The sequence below is a fragment of the Corvus brachyrhynchos genome, unplaced genomic scaffold (assembly GCF_000691975.1).
Source record: "Corvus brachyrhynchos isolate BGI_N302 unplaced genomic scaffold, ASM69197v1 scaffold28, whole genome shotgun sequence".
In the NCBI taxonomy this organism is placed as follows: Eukaryota; Metazoa; Chordata; class Aves; order Passeriformes; family Corvidae; genus Corvus; species Corvus brachyrhynchos.
This window is the reverse complement of record NW_008246058.1, coordinates 5228192-5247593: the sequence shown is the minus strand read 5'-3', so window position 1 is coordinate 5247593 and position 19402 is coordinate 5228192. Positions and strand designations below refer to the sequence as shown.

The 19402-nt window shown below is 38.1% G+C and overlaps 1 protein-coding gene across 2 annotated transcripts in view; it reads right to left on the bottom strand.

Moving 5' to 3' along the window:
• Window positions 1–19396, bottom strand: part of TAF2 (TATA-box binding protein associated factor 2) — a 60984-nt gene extending 41588 nt beyond the window's left edge. For both annotated transcript variants that reach the window (XM_008642624.2, XM_017746087.1), the window contains exons 1-9: window positions 19048–19396; window positions 17508–17562; window positions 16554–16714; window positions 4790–4908; window positions 3325–3466; window positions 2706–2937; window positions 2191–2375; window positions 1518–1631; window positions 119–218 (exon numbers count right to left, since the gene is read on the bottom strand). In XM_008642624.2, coding sequence (XP_008640846.1) covers window positions 119–218; window positions 1518–1631; window positions 2191–2375; window positions 2706–2937; window positions 3325–3466; window positions 4790–4908; window positions 16554–16714; window positions 17508–17562; window positions 19048–19100 — 1161 coding nt within the window. In that variant the 5' untranslated portion in view covers window positions 19101–19396. The remainder of the gene's footprint in view (window positions 1–118; window positions 219–1517; window positions 1632–2190; window positions 2376–2705; window positions 2938–3324; window positions 3467–4789; window positions 4909–16553; window positions 16715–17507; window positions 17563–19047) is intronic.
• Between the last annotated feature and the right edge of the window lie 6 nt (window positions 19397–19402).

Here is a 19402-nt window from a genome sequence, read left to right as displayed (position 1 = left end):
TTGTCACTACTAAAGAGGTCTTCAGATTGCAATGCAAGGCTGTTTTATATTCTGGTTTTATACTGTATCTTCTTTGATGCAAAATGTCTGACAGGTATAGAAAATGCTATGATGTTACCTGTTTAATCCAGTGCCGATACTCATTAACACCAAAGGTTTTTTTCATCCAAAGGCCATAAATGTAACCAGAGATTCCCTTTAGTACCCATTCATCTGACCTATTATAAGAAAGAAACATGAATTATATCACTTCAGAAGATGTTTTGTAAGGGATGGTATTTTTGACCAGCTCAAAAATAGCCACAAATTTCAAGAGGTTGTATAACTTCTCTAAGTCAACAGAAGTCTGATGAGCTGTGAACCAATTTATGGAACTTGGCACCTGGATGAGACCAATGAAACTGAAAAGTCAGTGAAAATTGAACTTTTACCAGAGAAATCCAGATTAAAATATAAAATCAAACTATTTTAGCTGAAACAATAATAATAAACAGGTGGAAATGGACACTAAAGCTAAAGCAAGTGCTAATCTGTATGACCTTAATTTCTTGATAAACATCTCAATGCAGTGCAGAAGATCTAGACAGCAAGTAGACAAAATACCTATCTCACATTTGGGGGACACCCTTTTAAACACATCCCCTGTGAGTTATGTTCTAAGAGAGAAAAAAATGGACAAAAACTACAACATGATCATGAACTAGGACCTTAAACAGAAGAATGACATCGTACACAGGGTATGATGAAGTAAGTAACAGAAGAACATATGACAATGGAGTCATTATGAAAGATGGAAAAAATTGCCTTCACCACAGAAGTAGGCTAGAAATAAAGAAGAGAGCCAGAGAAATTACAACAGTACAAACATCAATTTAAGAACATTTTGATTTCCCTTGTTTTTAAGACAAGGACGCGCTGGGACACAGACTTTTGCCATAAATAAAAAGTCATGGGCTACTTGTGCCCACTAAATAAAGCGTATGCAAAGGGATTTAAAATAAATACGGATCAAAACTGCAAGAGCCATTTGGGAAGGTTTTCTGAGACATGGAGTTATAGCCACCTTAGCAGGAATTTTCCCATTTGACATTAATTTCTGTATTCTCCTCCCTGAAAAAACTTCTTAATTTATTAGTTCTGTGCTCTGCAAGTACTTTGCATGCAGGCTATACTTCATCATCCAAAATATCTAACAGAAATTGACTGATAATGCAAAAGAGTTACCCTTCTAAAATTTTCAGATGCCAAAGCATACTACAACATTCAGGAAGATATATTCAATCTACACAATCTTTCGAACTTTTCTCTCTCACATTCTCCTTTCAAAACAACAAAAAATACTAATGGATTTTCATTTATTGAGTTGGGTTTATTATTGCTAATTTTTTCCCCTGTTTTTGCTATCTTCTACAATTACCGTTTCACGTATTTTTCTGATTAAATGCAATTTGCAAATTAAAATTTGAGCTTCCTAGATCCTCCCCATTTTCTGGAGAATACTATGGTAAAATACTTACCAGGACATTCTGGATATGAAACATCCAAAGAACTGCTGGGCCAGGGCCTGTGCCAAGCACCTCCTTGTCAGTGGTGTTTCATCTATAATCATTGCACTGTGCAAGAGATTTGTGCTGGACCACCATAGAAAGAAAATTACACAACATGAGTACCGGCTCCAAAGAAACACAAGAGACCTTGCCTTAAAAACCAAAACACGTAAAATAATTTCTTCACTGTTTTTCCAGTGAGATAGTAACATCTTTATTTAAATAATCTTAATGCAGGCAGGTCTCCTGCTATTATTATCTATACACAACTCTCTGTGTAGAGCCTACGTAGCTTAACTGGTGAAATTCTCTTGGATTTCTGATACCTTATTTCGGCTGAAGAAAAATAAAACACAGTCAAACTTCTGCATTTAGTTTGAGATTAAATATTTCATGCATGGGCATTTCTAACTCACAAGGAATTGCCAGTTTTTTCTTAAAGTAAATCCAACATCTTTATAACAGATGACAACGGAAACAGTGTTAAAAGCCTGTAGTGTCAATAAAAACAAGCCTTTTCAAACCAGAGAGCCCGAAACTCAGGCTACAAAAATAACTAGAGTTTCACACATTTCTCACCAGTCTTGGATCTAGAGCTTCAAGACCTGTGGATTTAGAAGCTGTAACTTTCTCAAATACTAACCTGAAAATACTCATGGATGCATAAGCAGCTACTTCAACATAAGCTTCATCTATAAAAACAGTCTTGAAACAGGAGTAAGGATAGCGGCAGGTAAGAATCTCCTCATAAAATTCAAACACCTCATGAAGGTAAGACGTGGTATGTTTGAGCAATGGGAGGAGCTGTGGTAAGCAAAAGTGAGTCACCTACAACCAAAGGAAAATTTGTTACAAGACCTATGAATATATTTAAATACATAAATATCAGCTATATTACATATCAGGGAAGAAACCCAATTTCAACTAAATTCGCCCCATAAATGCAGACATAAATGGAATTATTGCTTATTTAAAGGCTTTTTTTTTTTGGAGACAAATTTAAATACAGGCATTACTAGACAAGCTTTATCATATGACTGTACTGATGAAGGTTGATCTAGACATACGCATTCTTGGACTAATATATACTGACTGCAACACAAAACATCAGTAATTCTTTAGGAAAAAAAAGGAGGCTTCTATGACGAAGATTATTACCTCATGCATGTATGGATCAACAAGGATTTCAAACGGTCCAATTGCCAAGGAGATGTTAGAAGCTGCAGTTGGAATAGTCAGCATGTAATGAAAAGTCTTCTTTCTCATATCATGGGTGTACACAGTTTCCACCAAATCTCCGTTTGAAACTGCCACCATTGCAGCATCTACAGTATACTCAAGTTTCCAGGTACACAACTCAGAATATGAATCCACACAAGGAAACCAAAATCTAGGAAAGTTAGGATTGGGGGGAAAATGGTTAACAATAATACTTAACAATTATACTCTTTTTCACAGGTGATTTTTCTTTCAAGTTCCAAACTATATCCCTAAATATTTTAAGAATATATGAATATTGACATACTGACTCCTATAATACATTAACTTTATAAAGCTTCACAAGTTTTTTTTTCTTTATCTCCTGCTGAGCTATAAAGACTAGACATTCTAATTACTAGTCATTAGATGCTACTTCACATTGGTAAGCTCCTTTAAAGCACAAATTAAGTTTTAGAATTTTTTAAACTTAAAAGAATTTGAAGAAATTATTTGTATTTCCTACACTTTGAGAATAAGGAAGAAATACAAGTCTAACATTCCAAGACAGTTTTCTTACCTTGTAGAATTTTGATAACCACATGAAAAGACATGAGCCCCTCTTTCTGCCATGTTGCCCTCCATGTTGGGTACCACAAAATGAAGGCCTCCTTTTGGCTGGTCCAGAGAAAAGTTTATATGCACCTTCAGGACTTTTAACTCTGCAGCACAAAGACCAAAATTGGAGCAAGCATATACAACTTACATGAAAGTTATTTCAGGATAGTAATTCAGTTTTGGACTTTAGGTCTTTCAAGATTATGTGATAACTTCATTCTCATGGACTTCCTGGTCCACTTACAAAGTACAGATCAAAACTTACAAAACTGAGACCTCCGTAAGCACAACTTACAGGAGATAAATTTATAAGAATCTTTATTGATTAATAAAAACTGCAATTGGAGTCACATCTCATCTTCCATTTCCCCAACAGTAAAGCATCTTTATACAGATTGTCCCCTAACCACGATCTGCTTGGTACCTTGCTAAAAAATTTTCTCTAACAACTCCATGTAGCAGGCACATTCTTAAAAGACCTATTATTGTCATTTGCAGTTGCTTAAAATATCTTATTACAGTAAATGCTTTTCCTGTAACTTAAGTGTCTTTGCTTTGGTTTAGTTTCACAGAAGTCTCACTTATGAAGAGATTGGCAAGAAAAGAAATTCAAATTTATTCCACAAGTCTCACCATATTTTGGAACTCAAACTTTGAAAAGTGAAATTATACATGTTTGACTATTTTTCCTTCTAGGCTTGCAGGTAAGGCAACAGGGACTCACACAAAAATCAAGATAAACAAAAGTGTCTTTCCCATTAAGGTGCATCTGACAATGCTGCGTGAGTCAGCCTCATGATACAGTTGCTATTATTCTCTCAGAGATCTCATAAATCCATGGCAAAAACTGATAAAACCATGCAAGAAATAATACAAGAAACTTGCAAGATCCCTGTAATAAAATAATCAACACTGGAGAGTAACTTATTAAAACAATTACTTATTCCAGGATCTAGTATGCCAGTTTATAAAGGAGTCTACTTTCACTACCAAATCAATTTTAAAATGACCATTCCTCAAAGTGAGATGGCATGAAATTAATATAGCTTTGTAAAAAGAGGTATATAACTATATCCTTGTAAATTATTTTCTTTGTTGGATCACATATATTGTAAGTAACCTCAAAATTACAATTTAGCACCCAGTATACTCCATTATTCCCACTTCCTGAAGTATTCTGGGGTTGTGACCACCCAAGAGAATGTTTGTATAATAGTGTCAAGAAACCTTGCTACAGTTCTCCATATTACCGAAAAGTAAAGGTGTTTTTCAGAGTTCAAATAGAGAGGAAAAGGAAACAGTAACCATAAATTCATAAGATAATGTAACACTACTTCTATTTATATAAAGCTACTATCTTCCTAAGGGAACTTGTAGCTGACAACTCTATGACATCTTAAATTAAGCTTTCAGTACAGTGTCTTTACCATCAACATGTTTCCATAGCTCCGAGGGAACCTTAATGCAGAGTTCTCCGTTTCCAGCATCTGGGTCCACAGCACTGACAGCAGCAGCATAGGCATTGGAAAAATAGTTGAGATTCCTCCTGTCAGAAATACCCAGTTAATTATTAGAGTACAGTTGTGCTAAACCACAAAATACTAGTTTGAAAGTTAAGACAATTTCTATACTGAATTTCAAGGTGCATGTTCAACCAAGTGTTTTGTTTTGTTTTTAAAGGAGTGGAAGAGAAAAGGAGTAAAGATTAGATTTCAACAACCAGAACTTTAAATATGGCTCTTGCAGAAGTGATCTGTGATCAAAAAGACTTAAACAGTAATAATTCCCGATAAACTGAGAAGCGCTCGGTGTTCTTTTCTTGACAATATGAGTAGTATTTTACATTTATTGGAATAGAAATAAAAAATTCTAGTTTTTATTTTGGATGAAGATTGTGTCTTTATCTAAAGCTCTGTCTTGAAGATCTGCTTCCTCATATATTGCAGTTTTGCTTTTATTTTGGTTTTCTAAATGTGAGATTTTAGCTTGGCAATGGTATTTTTCCCCTTTAGCTTGATGGATAAGAATAGGGTTTGTTTTAATGCACTTGTAAATACACATAAAATATTATATGTTAAGAGTTTTGGCCTTAATACACAAACACAAAAATTTGTGCTATACTTTTTTGTTTCTAGTTATATTAGAAACATTCTTCTTCTTTAAAGTGTACCGTAATTCATTTAAGATGTAAACACAGTTTTTCGTAATTAGGTTTGAGCAACTATATATCATCTGCTCATTAACTGCTCACTTCATTCCAAAGTCATATTATCACTTCAGTTATGACTTAGAGTAACTGTTTTCTACTAAAATGAGCAGAAACAAGCATATGTCTGCTGTTAAAGTACTTATGAGCAGGATGTTACCTTATTATTTAATGTGATTATATTCAGCCACAGGAGGACGACCAGTCAAGTTCAAAAATAACCCTGCTTTAACAGCTTTATGCAATAGCCTTTATACTTTCTCAAAATGCATTTTTAAACTGTTTAAAGCATGGGAGCAAAATCTTTCTTAATTCTAATTCTCCAGTACACACAGTTTTTCAGAAGTTTGCACAACTCGATACCTGAAGAGATGTGTTTGAATAACTTATCACCTTTTCCCCAGAATTTAGGTACTGCTGATGAATCCAAGCACTGTGGAAGCAAGACACAACCAAGCATAAAGCAGCCATAGAATCACAGAACCACAGAACACTCTTGGAAGGGACCTTCCAAGGTTATCTAGTCCAGCTCTCCTGGGAGAGGACAGAGACATCTTACACTATATGAGGTGGCTCAGAGTCCTGTCCAACCAGACCTTCAATGTTTCCAGGGATGGGACATCTACCATCTCCCCAAGAAACCAGTTCCAGGGTTTCACTGCCCTCACAGTAAAAGAGTTCTTCCTTGCATCTAGTCTAAATCTACCCTCTTTTAGTTTAAAACCATTACCCCTTGTCCTACTGTAACAGGCCCTACTAAAAGTCTGCCCCATCGTTCTTATAAACCCCCTCTAAGTACTGAAAGGTTGCAATAAGATATTCCCAGAGCTGTATCTTCTCCAGGCTGAACCCCAACTCTCTCAGCCTTTCACCACAAATAGGTGTTCCACCCCTCTTATCATCTTTGTAGCCTCCTCTGGATCTGCTCCGACAGGTCCTTGTCCTCCCTGTGCTGAGGACCTCAGAGCTGGATGCAGCACTGCAGATGGGGTCTCAAAAGGGTGGAGTGGAGGGGCAGAATCCCCTCCTTTGCCCTGCTGCCCACACTGCTGGTGATGCAGCCCAGGACACCGTTGGCTTTTTGGGGTGCAAATGCACACTGCCAGTTCATGCTGTGCCTCTCATCCATTAGCACCCTGAAGTCTTTCTCCACAGGGCTGCATGCAATCCCTTCATCTCCCAGCCTGTACTGATATTAGGGGTTGTCCTGACCCAGGACTACTGCACCACAATGAAGTAAATTAACTTTTGGCTGGGGACTCCACCTTCCAATCTGAAGTCCACACAAAGCAGACATGATCTCATTTCAGGATTTTGCTTTCATCTAACCAGTCTCTATTCACTATCCACAGAGAAAACCACCCAAATTACAGTACCTTACTTGGAAGAATGAAGTACAATTAACCATGCCACCAGCACCATCCTGTAAGTCTAGCTATGTCAAACACCATGCTTAATATTCCTAGTCTTCCACACACATAAAATTTTGCTAAAACACTAAAATATGTTGAGAACATATTTTCATGTAGTTCTTCATCGTTGGCACTAATAACGCACAAATTCCCTGGCACCTCCACCAAGACCGAGAATGTCAGGAGCAGTAAACTTGTCTACTTTGCTTGGAAGCTTCTGAAAATTGGACATGAATAGTAAATGAGACCATTTCAGTATAGAAACACACAAATCTCAAGTTTTAATACATTTTTTCCCCCCTTTTCACAGCTGAAGTATACCTAAAGGTAGGATACAATGCCAAAAAGTTTCAAAAGCAAAAGGTTGAATTTGTACACTAGAATACACTATAACTCCAGGTATGGCTCCAGAACAATTCCAACCCACTTAAGTCCAGCTGATGTGCTGTCTCCTAGTCTCACTCATGCATTCCTACCTCACTCACTAAGGACACTACTGTTCATCTGACCCTGCGGTGATGCAGCTGAAAGTGTCCAATGGAAAAATAAGTCCTTTTTTCTAAGTAGGCAGCAGTTGGTTTATTTCCTTGAACTGTCATACTGAGGGGTCAAAACACACTCCTAAGCAAAGTTACTTTAAGCTATCCTTCAAATGGCATCCTAGAAAGGCAAACAAATACCATTGGAAAAACTCTATTTAAAAAGAGACTGCATGACTAAGAACTATCAGTAATTAAAAAAGCTAGCAACAGAAAACAACAGTAACATTCCATTAGATTGTAAAGTCTAAAGTTTTTAATTTTAATCCAAATTGGTTTTGAAAATTGACTATTATTGATACAGGATCCCCTTCCTACACATCAGTGAGAATTTGTTCCAACTTTGAAGATTGTGATGAGCTTGTGGCTACACTTTAAACATCAGTGGGTTCAGAGACAGGAAAAGGTTATGATTTTACAGCAAAGAAGGTAGACACCAGAGCTTAACATTTTATGGAAAACAAGTCTATTCTTATAGTTCTATTTTTGTGAAGTGTTCCAATTCAAATGGGTGATTCATTGTAAAAGAATCCATGAAAGGCTTAGTACTACAAATTAATCTTTTCATAGGCTGAACTATTCTCAATAAATTGGATATGGCCATTTTAAGAAAAACAGAGCACATGCCAAAAGTTATAGCCCAAGGAATAACAATGATAAATTTTCCTAATGCTAAGTGTAGATTGACAATGAAAAACAAATACACATTCATGGTTTTTTTCCCAGTAGAGATACATTTTATTATCAGAATTCACCCCAAGCACTGTTAATTACAGCCCAAGCATGTAGCTTGACCGACTGTAAAGAAGCAATCCTGCAGAGACTTATTTTTTAAAGCTACTAATTGATTTCAAACTTCCCATAGCATTTCTCACTACTAGCTGCACCAGTGCTACAAATATATGTGCCAAACATATAGTCTATAAACCACTGTTTTCCTAGAGTACTTAACATCAACTTGGCAAAATAATTCTTTGCTCTACCTGTAATTCATTACCTGTAATTCATTTACTATTCTACTTTGCTTCCCAGATAGAATAAGCACTTGATACTGGAGTATATACATGATATAGCATTTTAAATATATAATACATGCATATATAGGTGATTTATTAATAGGGTAATGATTTAAATCTTTGTCGTGCTGAAAAACCTAATTTTCACTCCTGGCCAAGTTTAAGGGCTTTGTCATCTCTTTTCAAAAGTTCTCTGCACCTTTGTGTCATGGTTTAGGAATTCTCCCATTTAATGTTTCCACTGAAACTACTTCAAACCATGTGCCACTTGATCTCTCCCCCCTGCCCCTATGGTGGGCTGGAGAGGAGAACTGGAGCCACAAAAGGTAAAGATTATAGACTGAGATAAGAATAATTTACCAGAGACAACAATAAAACAACAAACAGTGACAGCAACAAGACCAATGACAACGTGTACGAGAAAAGAGGCGAACAACTCACATGGCATTGCTCACCCTGTGGAAAACTTCTGAAAATACCTGACCCCTCTGCCATGCTATGGGACTTGGAAGCGAGCCTTCTTCCCATCCCTGGAAAATGAGGTGAGGTGGAATAGAAAAATTTCCAGGCCCTAGCCATGCTCCCTCCTGGCTACTGCAAAAATTAAACCTGTCCTAGCCAGAACAGGGACATTATCTACCTCTTATTCTATATTGTCTACTTCATGCCCAAATCCCACACCTTTCAACTACACATACATATATATACACACACACACACACACATATATATATAATATTTCCACAGTGACCATCCCTCCAACGCATCTATTGAGCTCATTTAGTCCATGTGTGTTCTGTCCATCCTAGATGCCTTCCAGGGCAGGAGAGGTGCTGTGCTGTCAGCTGGTTGCAAGTTGCCTCAGGCACTCACAACTGGTCTAACTGGAGCAGCCCATATTCATTTTCCTTGGTGGTTATTACATACAGGGGCAATGTCATTCAGGAACCAGTATTATACAATTCAACATTACAGGCTGTTCTTATGCAAAATCAAATCCCCATGAGGTGCACATCATGCTTCCCTGCCCCTCTGCACTACCCACCAAGTGCACCCAGGTGCTTGAGCAAAAACAATCCACAGATAGGTTTGCCTTTTCATGAGGCAGGACTAATCCAAACTGTCTTCCCTAACGCATTTCTCATATGCACCACAGGGACTTTATCCCCTTGTACAGTACATGGGAATTTTTATTGGGCAGGGCCAGCTGGATTGTTAGAGCCTCTAGTGTTAACTAACCAGGCAGCCTCCACTAAATGTAGGAAGGTGGAGGTTGCACTACCCAGGTTCCACCACCCACTGCTTTCAATCTTTCAATGTGGTTTTTAACAGTCCACTGTACCACTCAACTTTCCCAGAGACTGGCATGTGCAAGGGAGTATGATACACCCACTCAATACCATGTTCTCTAGTCCAGGTGTCTATAAGGCTGTTTCTAAAATGAGTCCCATTGTCCGAATCAATTCTTTCAGGGGTGCCACGTTGCCACAGGACTTGTTTTTCAAGTCCCAGGATGGTGTTCCAGGCAGTAGTGTAGGCACAGGATACATCTCCAGCCATCCAGCGGCTGCTTCCATCACTCTCAGCCCACAGCACTTGCCTTGGTGAGTTTGCAGAATGTGATAGGATCAATCTGCCAGGCCTCCCCATGTTTGTAATGTTTGTATTTCGATCATCATCCACCACACCACAGAGGATTTACCCACTTGGCCTGCACTGCAGTGCATGCTTCACAGTTATGGATAACCATGGTTAAGTTCATCCCTAAATTATGAGCCCATCTGTATACTGCATCTTCTCCCTGATGACCTGAGGCATCATGGGCCACTAAGCCAGAAATAATTCACCCTTATGTTGCCAACCCAGACCCACCTGAGACACTTTAGTCTTGGCAGCTTGATCCACCTGTTTGTTGTGATGCTCTTCAGTAGCCCAACTCTTGGTTACATGTACATAACGTACTTTCACAGCCAACTTCTCTACCCCATCAGGGATATCTTACCACAATTCAGCAGCCCAGATGGGTTTACCTCTGGGCTGCCAACTGGTCTTTTTCCATTGTCCTAGTCACCCTGCAGAGAATTTGCTACCATCCATGAGTCAGTATAGAAGTGGAGTGTTGGCTACTTCTCTCACTCAGTGATGTCCAAAGCCATCTGGATGGCTTTCAGCTCTGCAACCTGACTTGATCCACCTTGTCCCTCAATAGCTTCTGTGACTCATCACATAGGACTCAGTACAGCAGCTTTCAATTTGCGATGTAACCCTATGATACAACAGGAAGTGTCAGTGAAGAGGGTGTGTTGCTTTTCATTTTCTGGCAGCTGATTATATGGTGGGGCCTCCTCAGGACGTGTCACCTTTTCCTCCTCCTCCTCTGATGATAGTCCGAAATTTTCACCCTCAGGCCGGTTTGTGATGATTTCCAAGATCCCTGGGGGACTGGGGTTTCCTATTTGAACTTGCTGCTATGACTGGCGCAACTCACTTATTCCGTGTAGCATCAGGGCTATGATGTGTTGCAGGGACTTTCCCTTTGAACATCGGGTGATTATCTCTGGCCCTGCCTCTTCCTCCTGTTGCAAGGGCCCTACTTCCTCTTCATTCCTCACTAAGTGAACTGATTTTGTCTAAGATTTCTTCTTCTTCTGTATAGGGGTGCCTGGTACCGACACAGGTTGCTCCTCTGGTTCAGCTGCAGTTTGAGTGGCCCCAGTGCCTGCTGGTCTGCTTTCCTTAACATCCAAAGGAAATCCAAAATTCTCAAAAGCTGTTGTAAGGCACAAAGGAGAAAGAGGGGCTCACAAGCTGGGGGAAATCATCCTCCCCTATTCTCCCGACAGACTGGGTACAGTTATTAATGGACTCCTAAAGGGAGCACCTGAGGTAAGGGTAGGAGAACAACACTGAACACACATCCCAAATGATCCTCATTGTCCATGATGTCATCATATCATATCCCACAGTACTCAACAAAGCAATCCTGATCCCTCTTCCCAGTCTGAAAAAGAGCACCATGATGGGCACATAGTGCATATACAGAAGCATACAGAAGGCTAGATAGCACAACCACTTTGAACAAACCAAGACATAGAGTGACCAGCGGCTCTGTTACCTAATACAACAAATGTTTAGATGAAATTTGTTTCCAACCCGCTCTGGGCAGATCTGTTGATATCTCAACCCTTCATGCCCAACCTGGGCGCCAAGTAAGGCTGTCCTGGCTTAGGAATGGTACTCTGCCATTTAGTGTTCCCACTGAAACAGTCCAAATCACAGGCAGCTCGATCACTGGCCCCACCCCCGTCCCTTGTGGGGCTTGGGAGTGGAGAACTGGAGGCATAAAAGGCAAAGATCACAGGTCGAGATAAGAATAATTTACTGGAAACAGCAATAAAGTAAGAGTACAGTAACAGCAACAATACTAATGACAGTATGTACAAGAAAAGAGGCAAACAATTCTTGCTCACCCTGCAGAACACCCCCACCCTGAAAATACCTGACTGCTCCCTCCACTACACTATGTGACCCCGGAGTGAGCCCGTCCTCCATCCCTGGAAAATGATGTGAGGTGGTATAGAATAATCTCCAGGCCTTAGCCTTCCCCCTCCTGACTACTGCAAAAATCAACCCTGTCCTGGCCACGACACTTGGTTTCTTTCTAATGAAGTCTATCATGAATTGGACAAGCATTGTATCAGTGGAAATAAAAGTTATTTATTGCAGCAAGGCAACACACACTCAGTCCACCAAAAATTTTTCTATTTTGTGCAAAGGCTAAAGGCTTGATCATGGACTTCTCAGAAGAATAAAGACAGACAAGACAGACATGCCCTGAAGGCTACCACATTGCTCTCTCTCACAGCTTACTGCTGCTTGTAACTAAAGCAATAGTGAAGTCAGAGGATATCAAAACATCTTCATACTTGTAATGTTTAAATAGTACAGGCTTCAAGCTAAAAAAAAGGACAAACAAACCGGCATTGCCCAGGAAAGCATTATGTGCATATTAGCTAGCTATACTGAAAACAGCTTCCTTCATACAGAAATAACAATAAAATGCAACAGCTTCTTGGCCTGGCATCCTAGTTATCCCACAAACGTGAAGCATGTAAGCAGGAACAGTAGGATCATCACAAACTTCACTTATCACAGAACAAACCACTGCATCCAAACTCCAAACTTTTGCTGCACCTATTTAACAGTTTACAATCTCAACCACAAGATTAAGAAAAATGTATCTCCTTTGCCAGTTTTAAATAAATAGGGCTGAGATACAAGCAGTTGTCTCAGTATTCAGAATATGCACTGGGATTTCTACACAGAATATAGAAGTATAGCCCAGAAAAAGCACACTCATTTCTCTTATGCTGACAGAATCAAGAAAGCACCAATTTACAAGGAAAAGAAAGATGAGGAGGATAGACAGCTGTAACACTCAAAACCAGCAGCCCCAAACCATGACCCAAAGAGACATTCTCCACCATTATTTGCAGTCTTCACAAGACTTGAAACTCTTCTCAAAAGCATGAGCAAAACGGGATTCTCTGCCATCCTGTGTACACACAATAAAGCAATGTAAATTATTTCATATCTTACACCACTGTTCAGGTGTTTGCTCAGTCAGGAAGGAAGTGACTGCATTATCTAAGTTCATCCATCTATTCTGGTATGAAAAGCCTGGTATTCAGGTTGCCTGAAGCCTCCAGAGGAAATTACAAGACAGAAGTCTGACTTTATTTCTAGAGAAACCGTTAAACACTCTCTCACTTGTTACCTGAAGTTATGGTTTGGGACTAATGGATAAATTGGCAATGACATCAAAGCTAAAAATATATTTAATGCACTAATTAATGGCTTCCAACCTTTCCTACAAACTTCACCAATTTTTAATTACCTTTTTAGTGAGATATTCAGGAGAACTGACAACATACATGACTGAAAAAAATTGTTTCACCTTCTGCAACACTGAAAATGTGAAATGACAGAGACCACCTGTCAATGATTTTTTCATCAAAAGATGCTAAAACCCAATAGTACTATTTGAACTGAAAACAAATTGAATATTTCAATTCAGAACACAAAGAGGTGATCAGACAGATCTCACCAAGAAGTAGCAAAGAACATCACAGTGAGGCAGACACAATTGTGTGTCATACATAAAGCTGAATTTCTTAACCCTCTTTTAATTGTGTTCTCAGATGCCAAAATTTGCACAACGTAACAGTGAACCAACCATTTCTCTTAACCTCCTATCAGCAAACATAACCTTTCAAGTCAGAGATGCTGTAGCAAGTTTTCTAACCTTTACTCCATACAGAGTTTTCCATTTTTAATAGAATTCTGTTGCTAACTAAGGGAGTAAGAAGTCTTCAAATTATTTTAACTTTGATAAAAAGGTAGTAAAATGTCCATTAAATTAACAACTTTTCTAAGTACTTATGCCTCAGATTAGCTATTCGGAAAAAATTTCTTCACAGAAAAGATTGCAAAGCATTGGAACAGACTGTCCAGGTAAGTGGTTACTGTGGTGGAGAATGCGGGCAGCAACAAGTAGTGGAGTGACCGTCCCTGGAAGTGTTCAAAAAACACGCAGACATGGCACGTGAAGACATGATTTAATGGTCATGGTGATGCTGGGTTGACAGTTGGACTTGATGATCTTATGGGTCTTTTCCAACTTTAATGCTTCTATGATTTTATGTGTTTTAGAAAACAACATCTAAGAAACTAAAAGCATTATCAAAACAAACGAAAGCGTCTGTATATAAAATCATATAACTTGAACTTATATTCGCTACACATCACAGGAAAGAATAAAGAATGAAAACAAAATATTTTAAATAAACAGGTTGCCAAGAACCATCTTAATTTCACATTTACTAGTTCAACAGACTACTAAAGAAAACTGTGCAAAAGGTAACTATCCCTGTAACATCAGAAACGAACCACGCTGTCTGATCTGTGTCCCATTCAAAATAATTGCTGCAGCTAGTTCAGCTGCAAGGGTACAAAGGACATTATCACTAAACTTGCCATTACACATGAGAACTTGAAAGAGATGACCAGATGATTAGATGTAAAGACTACTACAAACCACTGTTTCTAGAAACAGTTCTTTGTAAAGAAGGGCAGAAGAAACGCACTGATGATTTTTTTGAGGTACTAATTCTAGAGTTTTTAGATTTCTAGTATTTCTGTTTGCAATCCTGCCTTAAGAACAGAGGTGCTGTATTTAACTACCCAATTGTGACCTGGTATTTCAATGGAAAGATACATCTAACTTCATCTAATACTTTGTAACTCGTGTTGCCTCTAACTTCTGAGATACAGAAAGAGTCATACTAGTTTTTTGTTATGAATATTTGGTGACCTCTGTCTTTCATAACTATGAATAACACAGAGTTATGAAATAAAGAGATTTTCTATTAAGTTTGAAAAGTTTGAATGAAAAATGACCTCTCCTAATCCCTTTTTTAACATAATGGAGTGCTCACTCTGATCACTTTAAATGCTGCTCCCTTCTCACATCTTCCAGGAGTTATGCAGGATTCCAGTTATTACAGAATCACAGAATGACTGATGTTGGAAGGGATTTCTGAAAGTCTTCTGGTCCAACCCCTCAGCTCCAGCAGGGTCACCTACAACCAGTTGCTCAGGAGCACGTCCAGATGACTCGACTATTTCCCAGGATAGAGATTCCACAGTCTGGGTAAATCGTATCAGTGCTCACCTTCACAGTAAAAACAGTTTCTTGATGTTCGAAGGGAACCTGCTATGTCTCAGTTTGTGCCCACTGTGTCTGCTCCTGTCAGTGGACATAAGTTAAAATACATGAAATTCTATCAGAATACGAGAAAACGCTTTTTACTGTGAGGGTCATCAACACTGGAGCAGGTTGCCTGGAGAGACTGCAGAGATTCCATCCCTGAAGATACTCAAAACCCAAAGGGACACAGCCCTGTGCAACCTGCTCTACCTAACCCTGCATGAGCAGGGGAGTTGGACTAGGTGATTTCAGTCAGTGTTTTCCAGCCTAAAGGACTCTGTGATTTCGTATCAGCTGCTATTAAACTTGTACAACACTTTCACTAGAAGTTTTTAACAAGTCAGCAAATTGTAAATTCAACTGAGCCAGCCAAAAGAACGTGTGAGAATATGAACGTTTCAGCAAATCAAAAGAGAATACTTAGGGAAATCATTTGCCCACCATGCTCTTACCAAAAATGAAAAGGCTATGACATTTTTTGCTAAAGCCCCTTCCTGTATCAGTTCCCCGAACATGCAGGATGCCACATGTTTTTAAACTTACTCTTCAATATCAGATGGTGAAGAAATTTGAAACTTTTCCTTTCAAATTTTAAAGTGAGTTCAGGTAACATTCTAGGACTTACACTGTTATCTACAACAATAAATAATGAAAGTTTGATTCCTCAGGAAAGGCCAAAAGCTTTACTTACTAGCTCTTTGTAACAATCTAGAATCCCTGCAATGAGGATTCTGAATTTTTGACATAATGAGCAATAGTGTCAACAGCAAAAAAAATCAAGTCACAAAGCAAACAGAATTACAGAATTAATATAGTCAAGTGGTTCAGTATCAGGACTCAAAGTAAATTTCTTAACTCTGATAATAAATTTGGTGTCCTATATAAACTAACACTGTATTTGTACAATGAATTATTGGAGCTTTTGCATAACTGATGAATAAAGGAATACACAGTGTCTGTAACAAGCACACAATTCAAATCCAAGGACTTTTTTCCCCATAAAGTACTTTATAGAAAATTTTTGGATACTTTCACAAAACAGTACAAAGATATGTTAGCAAAAGAAATTCTAAAGAAGAATAGTGTAAAAGTCAAAATTATTGCCAAAATACTTCCCCAGAATTAAGGTGCTATACCAAATGTTACCTTTAGGAACCTACCAGGTAAAACTTGAAAGTAAAATAGAATAGGATATACTTACGAGCAACAGAAAACAACACATCTGCAGAATCTTAAACATAGCACTTACTGCTTTGATTCATGGTGACAGACCTCCAGCGTTGGATCATTATAAATGAAAGCTGCTTCTAAATCATTGACTCTCACTCTGTAAATCCGGCACTGTTTACTGTTCAGCTTGATTCTGTTCAGGTTTGCAACTGTGGGAAATATTGTCAGTTCCACATAACCCTATGAAAACACAAATCAAAATCTTCTGTAAAATCCTAACTCAAAAACTAGAGAGATATAAGAAAAATTATTATTAATACAATTCAAAGAAAATCACTGGTATAAAGATGGTATTTTCATATTTAAAAAGGGAAACGGTTTGCCCTTTAGATGCCTAGATTTTTTTTCATGCTATTTAACAGGTGAATTTTCCCAGCTATGAAATGAAACAAAACAAAACAAAAAAATTGAACTTGACTGACAGACATGCTTGTTTTACTGGAAAAAATCTGCCCCTATGACTACATTTCAAGTTATTAGCATCACTATGTTGTAGGTTTTGGTATCTGAACTTGAGACAGGGATTCTTAAAACTTAAGCAGAATCCATTTAAGCGTATATGTAAATTGACAAAGACCCTTGGAGACTTTGGGCCTGAAATGATGAAAGTCTTTTCAAAGCCCAAGTGAACTCACACACATGCCAGAAAACCCTGTAAGCCTATCCCTAACATCAGCTAACACGGTCTGAGCATGAATGTTGAACTGCAAATTGCTCTGTAATATTTACAATGCAGCAGCCTTAGTTTAGAAAGCTTTCTCTTACAGAGAAAAAAGTGTTCACCATTAGAAGGTATTTTATTTGATACACCTCAAGCAATGACAGACTTATGAGAAGAATCAGATGAGAAAAGTGTAACATATGAAGTAGCTGAACAGCATAATTAGCTTCTGAGTGCAGTTTTTTCCTTAAAAGTATGAAGAAAACTCAGACATTTAATTTCTACTTTCACACTTTATTAAAAAATACTTACTACAACAGACTTTCTCTGAAAATTTATGTTGTTGATACAAACTACCTGATGAGTTGTGCTGAAAGAAAAAAAAAATAAAGTAAGGTTTTGCACAAATGCCAACATTTAAAATAATACTTTAATCCAGTTTAATAAAGAGTCAAAGAAGATATATGTACATATAGACAAATACTGCATCTAGAATATACTTGCATAAAAAGAATTAATGATTGTCTAAATCTCTTATACAGTCTAAACCAAATCATGAATAGAAGTTGCCCACAACGTCAGGAAAGTTCCAAAAAATATCAAACATAGTATCATACCAGTATGAACACTACTAGTAATACAGGAAGATAACAACGCCGTTTTTGAACATCACTTATCTGTACGTAAAAACAAAGAATTACTAATGGCAGAGTGTCAAGGTCTACTAACACTGTAGTGGTGAGCAGTATCAGTAATGGCATGCAGCCTAACACCTGCAATCAGAGACCTGTGGAAAGTCTACCTGGAGAGTTGACACTTGTACATAATTTATATAAGCAGGTATTACACATTAAAAGATAGAGTGTGTGCTTTTAAAATAGCATGCCAGAAGAATTCATTATGCAAAATAATGCATAATGAATATAATCAATGATAATATATCAATCATTATGGGCATTTTATACTAGTCAAATGCATTTCCTTAAATTTGGAGTCACGTATTAGAACTCCTAGTAAATAAAACTCATTGATTTAAAAGGTGGAAGATAAAGTAATTCCAACTTCTTTAAAACCCTACAAGTTATTTCTATGTATTTTTTGTAGTAGGTGGCACCTTCACAGTAGTGCATTTCATGACTCAAGACAAAACCTTGAATTCAACTTTTATGGCACATCACACTTTATATGCACATATTCTGTGCATTAAAAAGTGACATTGCTTCAGATGAGACGAAATTTGATAAAAATTCCTTCAAGAAATTACACCTAAATATGGATTCAGACATTACTTACATGTAAGTGTATATAACAAGACTGATTCTACTTAGAAAAATACATTTGTGTGACACATTTATAAAGGAATCAAGAAGATATAACAAGAAATATATAAAGATGCACTGAAATCCACCAACAACTGCTCTGTAGCTTGGCTACAAGCCAAATAGTGAATGTGTAAAAATGACAATTTGCTTAACAAAGCTGCTTGCTGCAAAAGCAAGCATTTTTTCATATGTAAAAAAGCCCTTAAGTCAAAAGGGCTTTTTGACACAGCAGTAAATATGGAACATCGTAGTATGGTCTTTAGTACTGAGACTGGGTGGAGAAATGTCTGAGGTTTGACGAGCATAATGTAAATATCTTCGTGAGACTGAACAGTTGACAGACTCGCTGCCCATGAGTAAGTCCATTTACACATTAAAACATACATCTGCAACACATATTTTTTGAATGCAAGCTACACCACAAGCAACAGCTCCAACCTTCTGAAATAAATCATTATTAATCAGCCTGTGGCCTGATTCAACGTGCACTGATTTCAAGTACAGCAATTAAAAAAAAACCGGATACTTATAATTTATAGGGTCTTGGGCTTTCAAATCCTTTGTCTCCTTTCTTCCTATTCATCCTGAACCGTAGCACTAAACACACGCTGCTGACCGTCAGACTGGCATCAACATCATTCTCGCTCAATGGGTCCTTCGATTTTTCCCCGTGTCACGTCGTATTTGATCACTCATCTCCTCAGTGGATGTGTGACCCCCAGTAGTCAGGAATCTTCAGCTCGAGTGTGCACCATCGTTACAGCACCACCAACACGCAGCGTTTGCTCATAACCTTCTATAGGTGCACACACAGCCCCTCTGTCCGCTCTGTCTGTCTGGTACCAGTCCAGAGGCGCCTCCTCTCCGCGGCAAGTACGGAAAACA